The sequence below is a fragment of the Electrona antarctica genome (assembly GCF_951216825.1).
Source record: "Electrona antarctica genome assembly, chromosome: 14".
NCBI classification, from domain to species: Eukaryota; Metazoa; Chordata; class Actinopteri; order Myctophiformes; family Myctophidae; genus Electrona; species Electrona antarctica.
In genome coordinates, this window is record NC_136795.1 from 46,609,898 (window position 1) to 46,624,396 (window position 14,499).

Below are 14,499 nucleotides of genomic sequence, written 5' to 3' on the forward strand. Positions count from 1 at the left end.
TTCTAATCTGCCACACCTGGACCCAGAGCTGTTTTACCCGATACAAAACCTAGAGTCCGTCGATCTCTCCAACAGTAAATTGAAATCCCTGGATTTCCTGGCACAAGCCAACCTGACTCGAGTCTCTTGGCTGAACCTGAGCCAGAATGAGTTGGCAGTGATCAATGTCTCTGTGTTCAGTTTTCTCCCTGCTCTCAGGTATGTTAACATGGGTGAAAACCCTTTCGCTTGTGATTGCTCTAACTCTGACTTCCAGCAGTGGGTGCTGAACAACAGCCAAACGCTGGTAGCTGACGCTCACCGCTACACGTGCGCCTATCCTCTGGCTAAAAATGGAACTAGGCTTCTGGACTTTGACTACCACTCCTGTTTGGTGGACGCTAGCTTCATCTGCTTCGTTTCCTCCACTTGTGTGATTGTGCTAACTCTGCTCACATCCTTCACCTACCACTTCCTGCGTTTGCATCTTCTCTACGGCTACTACCTCTTCCTGGCCTTCCTTTATGATGCCACGCAAAGAAAGAGGGGGTCTCCTCAACGCTACGATGCCTTCATCTCCTACAACGTTCACGATGAGCTCTGGGTTTACAGAGAAATGCTTCCAGTGCTGGAGGGAGAGCAGGGCTGGAGACTCTGTCTGCACCACCGAGACTTCCCGCCAGGTACAAACTAGGGCATTCACTTCTAGTAATTTTTACTAGTTGACTAGTTTACTAGTCGACTAGTCGACAAGTTGTTTAACTACCTATTGTGTAAAAAACAAACAAAAAAACAATTGTTTTGGAAATAAATATTTGTACATTTAAAAATTGTGTACATTGGTGACTATAACTATAATCTACCTGATCTTGAGGCCTACAAAATCGGGGGAAAAAAAACGTATTTTTTTCTTTTCAACAGTCAACTAGTACCAACAAGGTCGACTAGTGGACTAGTCGACTAGTTGATTAATGCCCTAGTACAAACCTCTCTCTGTCTCTCTCACTTATACTGTATAAACAACATATGTCTCTTTCTATCACCAAATCACAACAAGATGTCTCAAGACTCAAGAGACTTCACATATAGAGCAGAAACCCAGCATTGTCCCACCACCCACCCAGAGCTAGCATTTTGCGACGGCTTGCCTCAAATCGTTTGCGATAATGTTTTGTGTGGTTTGTTTCCAGGTAAACCCATCATAGAGAACATCACAGATGCCATCTATGGCAGCAGGAAGACCATCTGTGTGATCAGCCATCATTACCTGGAGAGTGAATGGTGCTCCAGAGAGATCCAGATGGCCAGGTGGGGGTGCTGTTCCACAGACACTACTCATTCATTCATGTATTTAGTGGGGTTTTTTGGGCGGGAACCCCTTTTGGTGTTTTAGGCGTTGTTATAATTTAGCCATTGAAACATAGCAGATCTACAAGCTCATAGCGCCGCGCTATGAACTTGTAGGTCTGCTATTTTTGAAAAATCGTGAAAATGTGCCTCAAATCTTTGAATATATATTGTTACAGAGTGAACATTTTAACTTAAATCTTTGCTTCTGGGGGGTTCCTGGAATAACATATTTTCATTTGGGGGGCGGAGGCATATTACATATCATTTTTGGGGTCCTTGACATGAAATATTGAGCACCACTGATACAGAAAAATGAGGTATTTCATAAAACTGTCAGGATTTAGAAGACATATTATTTTTACATTTTGACGTCGGGCCTAAATGAGCTAGTCTGCCTTTACATAATATGATCCTGTGGCAGAGCATCGCCTCACTTCTTCTGTCATATACTGCAGGGGTTCTCAACCCGTGGGTCGCGACCCCTCGGGGGGGGGTCGCCAAATTATTTTAGGGGATTGTTTTTTTTATTTATTTTTCACGATTTAAAAAAAATAGCAGACCTACAAGCTCGTAGCGCGCCACTCGGTGGCGCGCTATGAGCTTGTAGATCTGCTATTTTTAAATAGCTAAATTATAACAATGCTTAAAACACCAAAAGGGGTTCCCGCCCAAAATTGTTTAAGGTTATTGTAGCAGTCAATTTATATTGGGGGTCGGGAGGGGGCGGGGCGGGGGTCCCGAGACATTGCCAAAGCATTTCCGGGGGTCCCCGGCCAAAAACGTTGAGAACCCCTGCTGTAGTGTGTAAATAAAAATGAATTGAACGCTAACTAGAGTTAAAACAATCCTAGTATTAATTCTTCTTCACGGAAGTTCACGCCATAAAAGAAAGATGTCCTGGAAGCAAGATGTTACCACGGAGTTTACGTTTCCTGCCCAGATATTCAAACATATTTATTCTGGGACTGGGATGTGGCCAGAGATTAGTGACCCTTTGTTACTCAGAATCACAAAGTGTAAATGCTTTATCAAGGTGTCGGCCACAGTAACAGTTTTTGTATTCACTTGTGCTTTCGTTTGAAATGTACCCATTCTGCATACTGTGAAATACAAATTTCAATCAATCAATCAATCAATCAAACCGCGGAGGAAGATTGCAGTACATTTCAAGTACAACTCAATACAACAACTGTTAACTGTGAGTGGACGACACCATAAAGCATTACACTTGTTTACAATAGGGCCCACCATTTTCAATTCATCAAAACAATTAGAGACGTACGACTATACACAACTATATAGTCAAAACAGGAACTCATCATAGAGGTAAAAAGGGAAAAGAAACACATACAGTGATGGGGAAAAAGGGGTGGGGGATTCAGATTTCTACATTGCAGTATTGATACTTTTACTTAAGTAAACTAATTGAGTACTTTTTTCCCCACCACTGCCAGCTACCAGTCTGGAGGGAACCATGTTGGCTAAAGCTAAGAGGTGTTGAAGATAAACTCTGCCTAACTGTGGCACCTGGTTGCGAACGCAGTGAGCACTAACGATGAGACCTAGCAGAACATGTTTGTGTGTCTGTCTGACACACACACACACACACACACACACACACACACACACACACACACACACACACACACACACACACACACACACACACACACACACACACACACACACACACACACACACACACACACACACACACACACACACACACACACACACACACACACACAAAACTTAACTTAAAAAAAAACTTAACTTAAGAAAAAACTTAAAAAGAAAAAAAAACACACTAAAAATCTTTAAAAAAAACTTAACTTAAAAAAAGAGAACTTAAAAAAAACCTTAAAAAAGTACCTAATTTATTCTAATTGTTGTTTGCGAACGCAGTGAGCATTTACTATGAGACCCAGCAGATCATGTCTGTGTGTCTGTGTGTGTGTCACGCAGTAACCCCACCCGCCCACCACCAGAGGGCACAGCTGTATCACACACAAAAACACACACACACATGCACGGCCACACACACACACACACACACACACACACAAACTTAACTTAAAAAAAAATTACGTAAAAAGGAAAAACTTTAAAAGGAAAAACTTAAAAAAAACTTAACTTAAAAAAAACTTAACTTAAAAAAAAACTTAACTTAAAAAATACTTAAAAAGGAAAAACTTTAAAGGAAAAACTTAAAAAAAACTTAACTTAAAAAAAAAACTTAACTTAAAAAATCTTAAAAAACACAAAAAAAGAGAACTTAAAAAAAAACCTTAAAAAATTACGTAATTTATTCTAATTGTTGTTTTTGCAATTTACGAGCTGCGTTCGCTTCCCGCGTTCGCACGTCTTACTTGTATTGCAATTTACGAGCTGCGTTCGCTTACCGCGTCCGCGCGTCTTACTTGTAATTATGGCTTTATTATTAAAGCTGTACATGTCCTCTCCTCTCCCTGTGTGCAGCTACCGTCTGTTTGATGAGCAGAAGGACATATTGATCCTGGTGTTCCTGGAGGACATCCCGGCCCACCAGTTGTCTCCCTACTATCACATGAAGAAGCTGGTGAAGAGACAGACCTACCTGAGCTGGCCCCAGGCTGGACAGCACCCTGGGCTGTTCTGGCAGAACCTGCGCAGAGCCATGGACGCAGACGCCGATCTGCGCTTGAATATCTAATCTATTCATTAACCCTGATGTTGAAATTTAAAAAATGTCTTCAAAATCCTGACAGTTTTCTGAAAAACCGTATGTTTATGTATCAGTGGTTCTCAATATTTCATGTCAAGGACCCCAAACATTATATGTAATATGCCTCCGCCCCCCCATCTGAAAATATGTTGTTCCAGGGACCTCCCCAGAAGCAAAGATTTGAGTTAAAATGTTCACTCTGTAATAATATATATTCAAAGATTTGCACTCGGTGGGGGACACGCGACAGGCCAACAGCACATACACAAAGGCCTGCCCCCGCTCGATCATGATTGGCGGAAGGCCCCTCTCTATCCTGATTGGATGAAGGCTGGGCCACCTAGCCAAAAACGAAACCTAAGGTTCTTTCACCCCCAGGGGTTAACTGGGGACAGGAAGGAACTCCTTATATGGTCAGCACACTCTACACACACTATAGTAGGGAGAACAAAACAAAGTGATATTTGAATTAAAGCGCAAATAACATGCATTTTAAAACTGCTTTTAATATTTAATATCATATTGTCTATGTCCCTCAAAGTTATTTCTAATGGTTTGAGCCTCAATCACCACTCTGATATAACCAGTCCTTGTCATTTCTTTCTGGACTTTGAAAGCAGTTTCAATGTCCTGAGGTGGTGGGGGTGCTGATATGCAGATTATTTAATATTTGAGTCATTAGAATACTGATGCTAGATAAAACCAGGCTTGTTTCCATTCCATTGTAAACAAGGTGGAAATGCAAATTTGGAACTCACTGAATATACCTTTAATCTATAATATACGTAATTGTACTATTCTGTGGCAATTTACCCAAAATAGCTTGCTGATGATAAATGCCAGTTGTGATGAAAACAATTTAGAATCATTTTATTTTATCGCCAAAACATAAATTCTAAAACAGGTTTCAAAGTGAAGATGTAAAACACAAAAAGCAACTTGTGTGGCCTCTCCCGCAAACTTTGAAAGCCAATCAAATGAATGTTCAGCCCTTAACCAAGCAGTCCATTCCCACATAGTTGGCCTGCTGCCCTGAATGTCTTTTTAACTTAATTGTATTAATTGTATGTACAATTAAATTGTAAGAGCTAAATTCACGACTGTCTTTTTTATACAAGCCTAACTTTTGACCTTATATTTTTCAATCATAAAGTGAATTCACCCGTTTCAGTCTGCATGTCGTCCTTGTTATATTTAGAAAGTTGTAACTGTGTGTCGGCACAAACAAGGGTTTAAAATTCATGTCGCTCCTATGTCACCAAAATGTGGAACTCCCTACCAACAGTCATTAAGACATGCGAATCCCTTGACTCCTTCAAAACCGCGCTCAAAGGGCACCTACGGACGGCTGCAATTAGAAACTGGCCCCCATAAAATCCGAATCCCCCACCCACCCCTTTTTCCCCTCACCGTATATGTTTCTTTTCCCTTTTCACCTCCTCTATGATGATTTCCTGTTTTGACTATATAGTTGTGTATATTTGTACGTCTCTAATTGTTTTGATGAATTGAAAACGGTGGGCCCTATTGTAAACAAGTGTAATGCTTTATGGTGTCGTCCACTCACAGTTAACAGTTGTTGTATTGAGTTGTGCTTGAAATGTACTGTAATTCTGCAAACTGTTAATAAATCAATCAATAAAGAAAAATCACACCCGTGTGAACTGAGTGGTGTAAGGTCTTATATAGACTGATCAACTGTGGTCTGACGTAATGTCTGACGTAATGAAATCACACCCGTGTGAACTGGGTGACCATAGCAACCATGCTCATTTTTTGGTACGAACAGACACGTAAACTAACAAAGCTGAAATCACACCCGTGTGAACTGGGTGACCATAGCAACCATGCTCATTTTTTTTGGTACGGACAGACACGTAAACTAAAAATCACACCCGTGTGAACTGAGTGGTGTAAGGTATTATATAGCCTGATCAGCTGTGGTCTGACGTAATGTCTGACGTAATGAAATCACACCCGTGTGAACTGGGTGACCATAGCAACCATGCTCATTTTTTACGCACAGACGGACAGACAGACTAACACAGCCAGTTGTAGGAGTGGTTTACACCACTCAACAAAGCCAGTTGTAGGAGTGGTTTACACCACTCAACAAAGCCAGTTGTAGGAGTGGTTTACACCACTCAACAAAGCCAGTTGTAGGAGTGGTTTACACCACTCAACAAAGCCAGTTGTAGGAGTGGTTTACACCACTCAAAAAAGATTATCTCACATGTGGAAAGCTGCACATCTCATTACTGTTGGCCTCTAGACATTGGCTAATTGAATGGAATGCCACTGCCTCTCACCCGTTTATAAATAACCTGTAGCCTGTGTTTCTTTATGACCCGACGAAGATGTAATCTTACATTGAAACGTTGTTTTTGTTCCATGCTTTGCAGCCTGGTGTCACCTCAATAAAAAATAATTGCTCCAGTACCTTTTCGAGGCCAGAGATGCGGCATGACGTTACACAGTATACTCACAATCCACAGGCCGTCCACCGGGACTTTAGAGTGGAACAGAGCGATGCAGTCCTCCCACCACTGGGTGGCGTCTGGGTTGGTGAAGTCAGGGAAGGCTGTTGGGCCGGGCCACACCTGGACGTACAACATGGAACTCAACATTTGAACTCTTTTTTTTTTTTTTATCTCACATCTACGTATAGCTAAATACAGGCACACAGGAGTACTCTTTGGTGTCCACATACGGTAGGCCTCACTCACACAAGACACACTTGTGTCCTGTGTCTTCTGTGTGTCATGGCCGCCTCAATGCATTTCCAATGGGAGTCATAGTTTGAAGACATAACCTTGTTGCATGGAGGGCAGAAGACAGCCATGCAACAAGGTTGTGTCATGAAACCATGTGACTCCCATTGGAAATGCATTGAGGCGGCCATGACACACAGAAGACACAGGACACAGGTGTGAGTGAGGTGTGATTATGAATCCCACCAACGTTCTAGGGTAGACCCGCCTCACCATGTGTCTGATTGGCTCCCGGGAAGGCATCGTTTTACTGAGGTTAGGCCGTTCGGGTTAGGTTTAGGGGGGGTGCATACTTAGTTTAGACTAGTCATTGGTTAGACATGGGTTAAGGTTAGGTTTAGGTGTGCTGCCCCGTGGGAGGTTAGGTTTAGGGTGAGGGTTTGAGATAGGCTGTATAGTTGTAGGACTAATGACTGGTCGCAAAAACGAGAACTGTCAATCACAACGACTACTGGCGAATCACAGCAGGGCTTTCCTAGAACTGCGGTGGGATAAATAACGCGTGAGTGAGGCTTCCATGTGGATCTGGGACGTCGTGTGACCATTCTATGACATCATATACCCATTGAGGTCAGTCATGTTTGACCTATATATGTATGACCCCATATTTGGGCACGGTTTAATTCAGCCCCGATCCAACCGATAAATTATTTCCAAAACACACATGAACTAAATAATTGCGGAGAAACGAACCTCTGTGGATTATAATTTGTTGCTTATTAGCCGAAGAACTAATAACAATAAGAGAAAGTAGCAAGATAATATGTACTGTAGCAGAGACGGGGAGGGGGAGAGGGAGAGGGGGAAGACAGGGGGGGGGGGGGGGGAGACCCCTGTTGCTGAACACTTATAGCAATGATTGCCACTTACATTTACAAATTATTTTTCAAAATGTAAAGGATAGATGGGCAACCGGATCCAACATGGAGGAACCGGAATGGGTTCCATAACATTTGGAACCGTTTCTGGAATAGGTTTTGAACCCGTTTGGACCTGAGGACGATTCTACAAAACGCCTTCTGAATCCTGAGAGTTTTCTGAAACACCCTATGTTTCTATATCAGTGGTTCTCAACATTTTCATGTCAAGGACCCCCAAAAATACATGTATTTGGCTGCTGAATCTGAAAATATGTTGTTCCAGGCCCCCCTCAGAAGCAAAGATTTGAGTTAAAAACGTTCGCTCTAAATAGATTTGAGGCACATTTTCACGATTTTTCAAAAATAGCAGATCTACAAGCTCGTAGCGCGGCACTGCTATTTTTCAATAGCTAAAGTATAACATAATCCTTAAAACACCAAAAGGGATCAAGATCCTCTTAGCAACAAGTAAGAACGCGATCACACGACGCTGGTACCAACAGGACCCACCAACGAAAGAACAATGGATGGACATTACTGAGGAACTGTATGTTATGGAAAAACTAACATTCATACTTAGACTTGCAAGAGGATAAGTTCTATAAAAAGTGGGAAAAGTGGGATCTCTTCTCTCAGCCTAGCGATAATGCAAGTGGATTTCAATGAACGTATCTTGTAATATGAAAAATGCAGCCTTGTCTTTTGTTTTTGTCTTCCTCCTTTTGTTCTTCTTTTTTTTTTCTTTTTTTTTATATTGTCTCTTTGTTTTGTTTTGTTGTCTCTGTCTTTTCATCAATAAAAATGAAGTGAAAAAAAAACACACCAAAGGGGGTTCCCGCCCAGAATGGGTCAATCACACTGTCAGAGGTGGTTATGTGGACTTCACGTTAGGGCATTCACTTCTAGTCATTTTTACTAGTTGACTAGTTGCCTAGTTTACTAGTCGACTAGTTGTTTAACTACCTATTATGTAAAAAATAAAATTAAAAAAAGAAACTTTTTTTTTTCTTATCAACTAGTACCAACAAGGTCGACTAGTGGATTTACTAGTCGACTAGTAAACTAGTTGCTTAATGCCCTACTTCACGTCTGCTATACCGGCGGTGGTTGTCAAACTTTTTAATTTCATGGACAACCATAACTCTTAGAGTGTGAAAAAATGGGACCAAATGGACCCGTATGGTTCCATTTGTACACTCTCAGAGTTACAGACATGTAAGAGTCCATTTGGAGCTCCCCATAGGAATCGGTAAGGAACCAGAATAGGTGTGCGCGCGAGCACGCACGCACGCACGCACGCACGCACGCACGCACGCACGCACGCACCACACACCTTGCCAATGAGCGTGTGTCCTGTGAGGTTCTTGATGAAGACGTCTCTCTTCAGACCATCATCAAAGGGAGGGTAGGTACCTGGGGGGCTGCTGCTGCTGATCCCAGGGTCCTGGAACACACAGTGTTCATCAAAATAATACCTTTATTCAATGCATTATAAAAAGATTTGAATAGACATACACAGCTATTTTTACGTGTGTGTGTGTGTGTGTGTGTGTGTGTGTGTGTGTGTGTGTGTGTGTGTGTGTGTGTGTGATTTAGAAGCTTGTAGAGCAGCTATTTTCGCTATTTTGTTTGTGTGATATTGTTGCACGACAAAGTGGTTGTTCATACTAATTGAATTTGTTTTGGTCAAACTTTGCTTGAGTCACTGATGTATTAAAAAAAAAACATACATTTATTTTTGTGTTTCTCTATTTGTCGATTAATTGAAAAAGTATCTGTAAGAAAACAATGTATAGTTTCAGACCTGAACACATGTAAAGGGAGTGAGGTTTGATTCAAGGTGCAAGGCTGCCATCTCCTGGACAAATATGGTTACTGACTGAGTTTCAGTCAGCTTTCCTCTTGTTCCAGCAGAACTAACTGCACTAATCAAATTAATTGCATTTTTATAATGAATTGCATTTTTACAGCACTTTTCCAAGTGCTCAAAGCGCTTTACAATGGTCCATTCATTCATACATTGGGAGGTGAAGCGGCGAACAGTCGACGCCAGCGTCCTCACTTCCCACATTCCCGCATCGTTGAGTGCCTAGAAAAGCGCTCTACAAGTTTGATGTATTATCATTGGTGATGTTGTTGCTATTATAATAATTATTATTATTATTATTATTTATTAAAATTAAAGGAGTTTATTATGTTCTTTTGAAGACGTCTCAGTGGCATTAGAACGTACCTCATTATGTTACAGACGGTTAGGGTTGTGATGACAGCCTGAGCTAACGTGTTCTAGAGGGGCGGGTCGTGGCACACCCTGATTGGATCCCACCGATCTGTCTAGTGCCCCCCCCACCCCACCCCCCCCACCCCCCCAGTGCAGCACTACGTCACATAATTTGGAGCGCCGCCCACCCGGAAGGGTTGACTCCCACTTCTAGCCCAGAGCGGGCCAGTGGCCAGCGGTGGCCGAGCGGTTTGAACCATTGAACCACTACCATGAAATGTTCTATGAGCAGGGCCTGGCTGTAAACAAGTATCTGATGCTTAGTCCAGTTACCCTGGGTAAATATAGTAACTTTGCTTTGCTTTGCTTTGACGTTCCTCCAGGGCTTTCATTTTTTGCGCCGACGAAAATGAAAGCCATAATTTGCCTTCCTTGATGTATTAATGAGCATCAATAACGACCATCACCTGTGTCACAGACACATACAGCTCCCCTCTGCAGGCCTCTACTACTGAAAGTGACTGCATGGAGTCTGTCTCATTTCTCTCCAAAAGCACGTGAATATGATGGAATATGATTACAGCTCACATTTCATATCACACACTAGCCCCCCTAAAAAAAAAAAATCAAAAAAAAAAATCGATATTAATTTTTAATAAATCGATACATATCGTCGGGATATAATATCGATATATATCGATATACGATATATCGTTACATGCCTAGTTATTATGACTTATGAGTGTTATTGTTGAAGGTATCTCTCACCAGGATCAGGACGTACTTCATGCCCCTCTGGTGGAACTCCTGCACCATGTCTGGGAGGTCTAGTTATTATGACTTATGAGTTGTTATTGTTGAAGGTATCTCTCACCAGGATCAGGACGTACTTCATGCCCCTCTGGTGGAACTCCTGCACCATGTCTGGGAGGTCCCCAAACCGCCGGGGGTCAAAGGTGAACACCCTGCGCTTATCCGCGTAGTCCAGGTCGTTCCACTGGACGTCCTGACGACGCAACACAACACCACACAATTCAGGCATTTAGCAGACGCTCTTAACCCATTCTGGACGGGAACCCCTTTTGGTGTTTTAAGCATTTAGCATACTTTAGATATTGAAAAAGAACAGATCTACAAGGTCATTTCAAAAATAGCAGATCTACAAGCTCGTAGCGCGGCACTCGGTGCCGCGCTACGAGCTTGTAGATCTGCTATTTTTGAAATATCTTGAAAATGTGGCTCAAATCTTTGAATATATATTCTTTCGGAGCGAACGTTTTAAACTCAAATCTTTGCTTCTGGGGGTGCCCCTGGAACAACATATTTTCAGATGGGGGTCCAATTACATATCATCATGGGGCTCCTTGACATGAAATAGTTTGAGAACAACTGATATAGAAACATAGGTTTTTCTGAAAACCATCATGATTTAGAAGACATTTGCAGAATCTGGCGGCATCAGGTCGAAATGGGTCAATCCAGAGCGATTTACAGTAAGCAAGAACAACACATGGTAATACATCAAATACATCACAACACAACAGCAGCATTTCAAGAAGAAGCGGCTGGTCATAAAAACCTATCAAAGTGGCAGAGCCAACCTTGTGCCAAGTATTACAGAGCACACCTGTATTCCTAGCGAATAGCCAAGCTACAAGCTCATGTGTCACAACGCGTTGTCATCATTTGAAAACAATTCTGAAAGGAATAAAACGATTAAACTACAGCATGCCTAAAATAGGGCCGCCGGATTGAGAGTGGTTAACAGATGTTGATGTATGTTTAGGGTATAGAAGTTAAAGTGAAATCAGTAGTTTATAAAACCTTTGTATCTAGATGTTATACAGGTATATTTGCAATAATAATGTGTGGTTGTTGTCATGGCACACCCGGACTTGTCTCACGGCACACCCAGTGTGCCTCGACAAACCGTTTGGGAACAACTCTAAGGCCTCGCTCACACTGTTGCAACATGCATACAACATTTGTCTTGTGGTTTGATGCGGGGGAGGGGGGGGGCACAACACAGCCATCAAACAAAAATGTTTTGTCAAACCATGTGACTTCCATTGGAAATGCATTGGGGCGGCCATTAAACACGGACAAGACACAAGACAAATGTTGTATGCATGTTGCAACAGCGTGAGTGAGGCCCAAGAGTTCATCACATGTAAACAATGTATTATAGCTTATACTATGATGTTTACCAGGGGGAGGTTGGCAGCATGGTGCATGCGCTGTGCCACCTCCTTACCAGGGGCATGTTGGCGTTGTGCATGCGCTGTGCCACCTCCTTACCAGGGGCATGTTGGCGTTGTGCATGCGCTGTGCCACCTCCTTACCAGGGGCATGTTGGCGTGGTGCATGCGCTGTGCCACCTCCTTACCAGGGGCATGTTGGCGTGGTGCATGCGCTGTGCCACCTCCTTACCAGGGGCATGTTGGCGTGGTGCATGCGCTGTGCCACCTCCTTACCAGGGGCATGTTGGCGTGGTGCATGCGCTGTGCCACCTCCTTACCAGGGGCATGTTGGCGTGGTGCATGCGCTGTGCCACCTCCTTACCAGGGGCATGTTGGCGTGGTGCATGCGCTGTGCCACCTCCTTACCAGGGGCATGTTGGCGTGGTGCATGCGCTGTGCCACCTCCTTACCAGGGGCATGTTGGCGTGGTGCATGCGCTGTGCCACCTCCTTACCAGGGGCATGTTGGCGTGGTGCATGCGCTGTGCCACCTCCTTACCAGGGGCATGTTGGCGTGGTGTATGCGCTGTGCCACCTCCTTACCAGGGGCATGTTGGCATGGTGCATGCGCTGTGCCACCTCCTTACCAGGGGCATGTTGGCGTGGTGCATGCGCTGTGCCACCTCCTTACCAGGGGCATGTTGGCGTCATGCATGCGCTGTGCCACCTCCTTACCAGGGGCATGTTGGCGTCATGCATGCGCTGTGCCACCTCCTTACCAGGGGCATGTTGGCGCCGTGCATGCGCTGTGCCACCTCCCGTGTGGCGTTGGTGGTCCGGTAGCCCCAGCGACACAGGTGGAAGCCCAGAGACCAATATGGAGGCATCATGGGATAGCCTGTAAAGACGACAAGGCCATGCCCTCATAAAAATATATTTTTTAACCCATTTAGGCCTGACCCCTTCTAAATCCTCCAGTTTTTTGAAATAAATATTTTCACGATTTTTAAAAAAATAGCAGACCTACAAGTCTGCGATATGAGCTTGTAGATCTGCTATTTTTCAATGGCTAAATTATAACATAATGATTAAAACACCAAAAGGGGTTCCCGCCCAGAATGGGTTAAATACACTCATCATAGGATAACTTGCGATGAGACACCCTCATTTAAATACACACACACGTGCACTAACAGTCCTTTAGTATTCAATATGTCTACAATATATTAACCATGTTAAAAATGTCAATATCAATTGGGCCTGGGCCGTGGCTCAGTGGTCCTTGGCTGGTAATCCAGTCTGGCAGTGTAGAGCCATGATAGGTTCAGTAAAACATGGTTTGGCTAGCAGAGCCCTGATAGGTTCCGTAAAACATGGCTTGGCTAGCAGAGCATTGATAGGTTCAGTAAAACATGGCAGTAAAACATGGTTTGGCTGGCAGAGCCCTGATAGGTTCAGTAAAACATGGCTTGGCTAGCAGAGCCCTGATAGGTTCAGTAAAACATGGCTTGGCTGGCAGAGCCCTGATAGGTTCAGTAAAACATGGCTTGGCTAGCAGAGCCCCGATAGGTTCAGTAAAACATGGCTTGGCTAGCAGAGCCCTGATAGGTTCAGTAAAACACGGTTTGGCTGGCAGAGCCCTGATAGGTTCAGTCTGTGTGTGTAGTGTTTTGACCACCGTACCGATGACCTGGAGGTACTGTCGGACGACGCTCTGGGGGTCAGGACCCAAGAAGACGTAGAGGTCCAGGATTCCACCGATGGTCACCCAGGTGAGAGCAGGAGCAGGCTGCAGGATCACCTCTATACACACAGCACAGTTAATAACTACATTACAGCCTCCAGGATCACCTCTGTACATACACATTTTGGGCGGGAACCCCTTTTGGTGTTTTAAACATTGTTATAATTTAGCTATTGAAAAATAGCAGATCTACAAGCTCATAGCGCGCCACCGAGTGGCGCGCTACGAGCTTGTAGGTCTGCTATTTTTGAAAAAAAGTGAAAATGTGGCACAAATCTTTGAATATATATTCTTTCAGAGCCAACAATTTTAACTCAAATCTTTGCTTCCGAGGGGTTTCAGATGGGGGTCGGTGGCCAATTACATATCATTTTTGGGGTCCTTGACATGAAATATTGAGCACCACTGATACAGAAACATAAGGTTTTTAAGAAAACTGTCAGGATTTAGAAGACATTTTTTTTATTTTGACATCAGGCCTAAATGGGTTAATAAGTACATTACAGCCTGCAGGATCACCTCTGTACATACTAGAGACCAGCGGGTGGCGGATTTAGCCGCGGTTGCCGCGGGTGAACCGCAGTTTAGGGTGGATTAGGGTCAATTCAATATATTATAAATTAATATCGGATAAACCGCGGGTGAAATAATGCTGGAAATAATAAATGAATGGCAGCCATCTATCTATAGG

The 14,499-nt window shown here is 43.4% G+C and overlaps 2 protein-coding genes and 1 long non-coding RNA gene across 6 annotated transcripts in view; 2 read left to right on the forward strand and 1 right to left on the reverse strand.

Moving 5' to 3' along the window:
* Positions 1-14,499, reverse strand: part of gaa (alpha glucosidase) — a 50,931-nt gene that overhangs the window by 22,142 nt on the left and 14,290 nt on the right. For 3 of the 4 annotated variants that reach the window (XM_079519507.1, XM_079519505.1, XM_079519508.1), the window contains 5 exons: positions 13,748-13,867; positions 12,844-12,962; positions 10,760-10,891; positions 8,998-9,108; positions 6,520-6,633 (listed from right to left, as the gene is read on the reverse strand). In XM_079519507.1, coding sequence (XP_079375633.1) covers positions 6,520-6,633; positions 8,998-9,108; positions 10,760-10,891; positions 12,844-12,962; positions 13,748-13,867 — 596 coding nt within the window. Of the gene's footprint in view, positions 1-6,519; positions 6,634-8,997; positions 9,109-10,759; positions 10,892-12,667; positions 12,704-12,843; positions 12,963-13,747; positions 13,868-14,499 lie in introns of all 4 variants that reach the window. The other variant, XM_079519506.1, reaches the window with a different exon arrangement.
* LOC306936247 (toll-like receptor 13) lies at positions 108-4,021 on the forward strand (the record flags this gene model as incomplete). Its single annotated transcript, XM_079519739.1, has 3 exons — positions 108-662; positions 1,170-1,287; positions 3,808-4,021. The coding sequence occupies exons 1-3, from the start codon at positions 209-211 to the stop codon at positions 4,019-4,021; spliced, it is 786 nt and encodes a 261-aa protein (XP_079375865.1). The 5' UTR covers positions 108-208.
* Positions 5,518-14,499, forward strand: part of LOC306936093 — a 117,539-nt gene continuing 108,557 nt past the window's right edge. Inside the window, exon 1 of the long non-coding RNA XR_013791461.1 lies at positions 5,518-5,550. This is a non-coding gene — a long non-coding RNA (uncharacterized lncRNA). The remainder of the gene's footprint in view (positions 5,551-14,499) is intronic.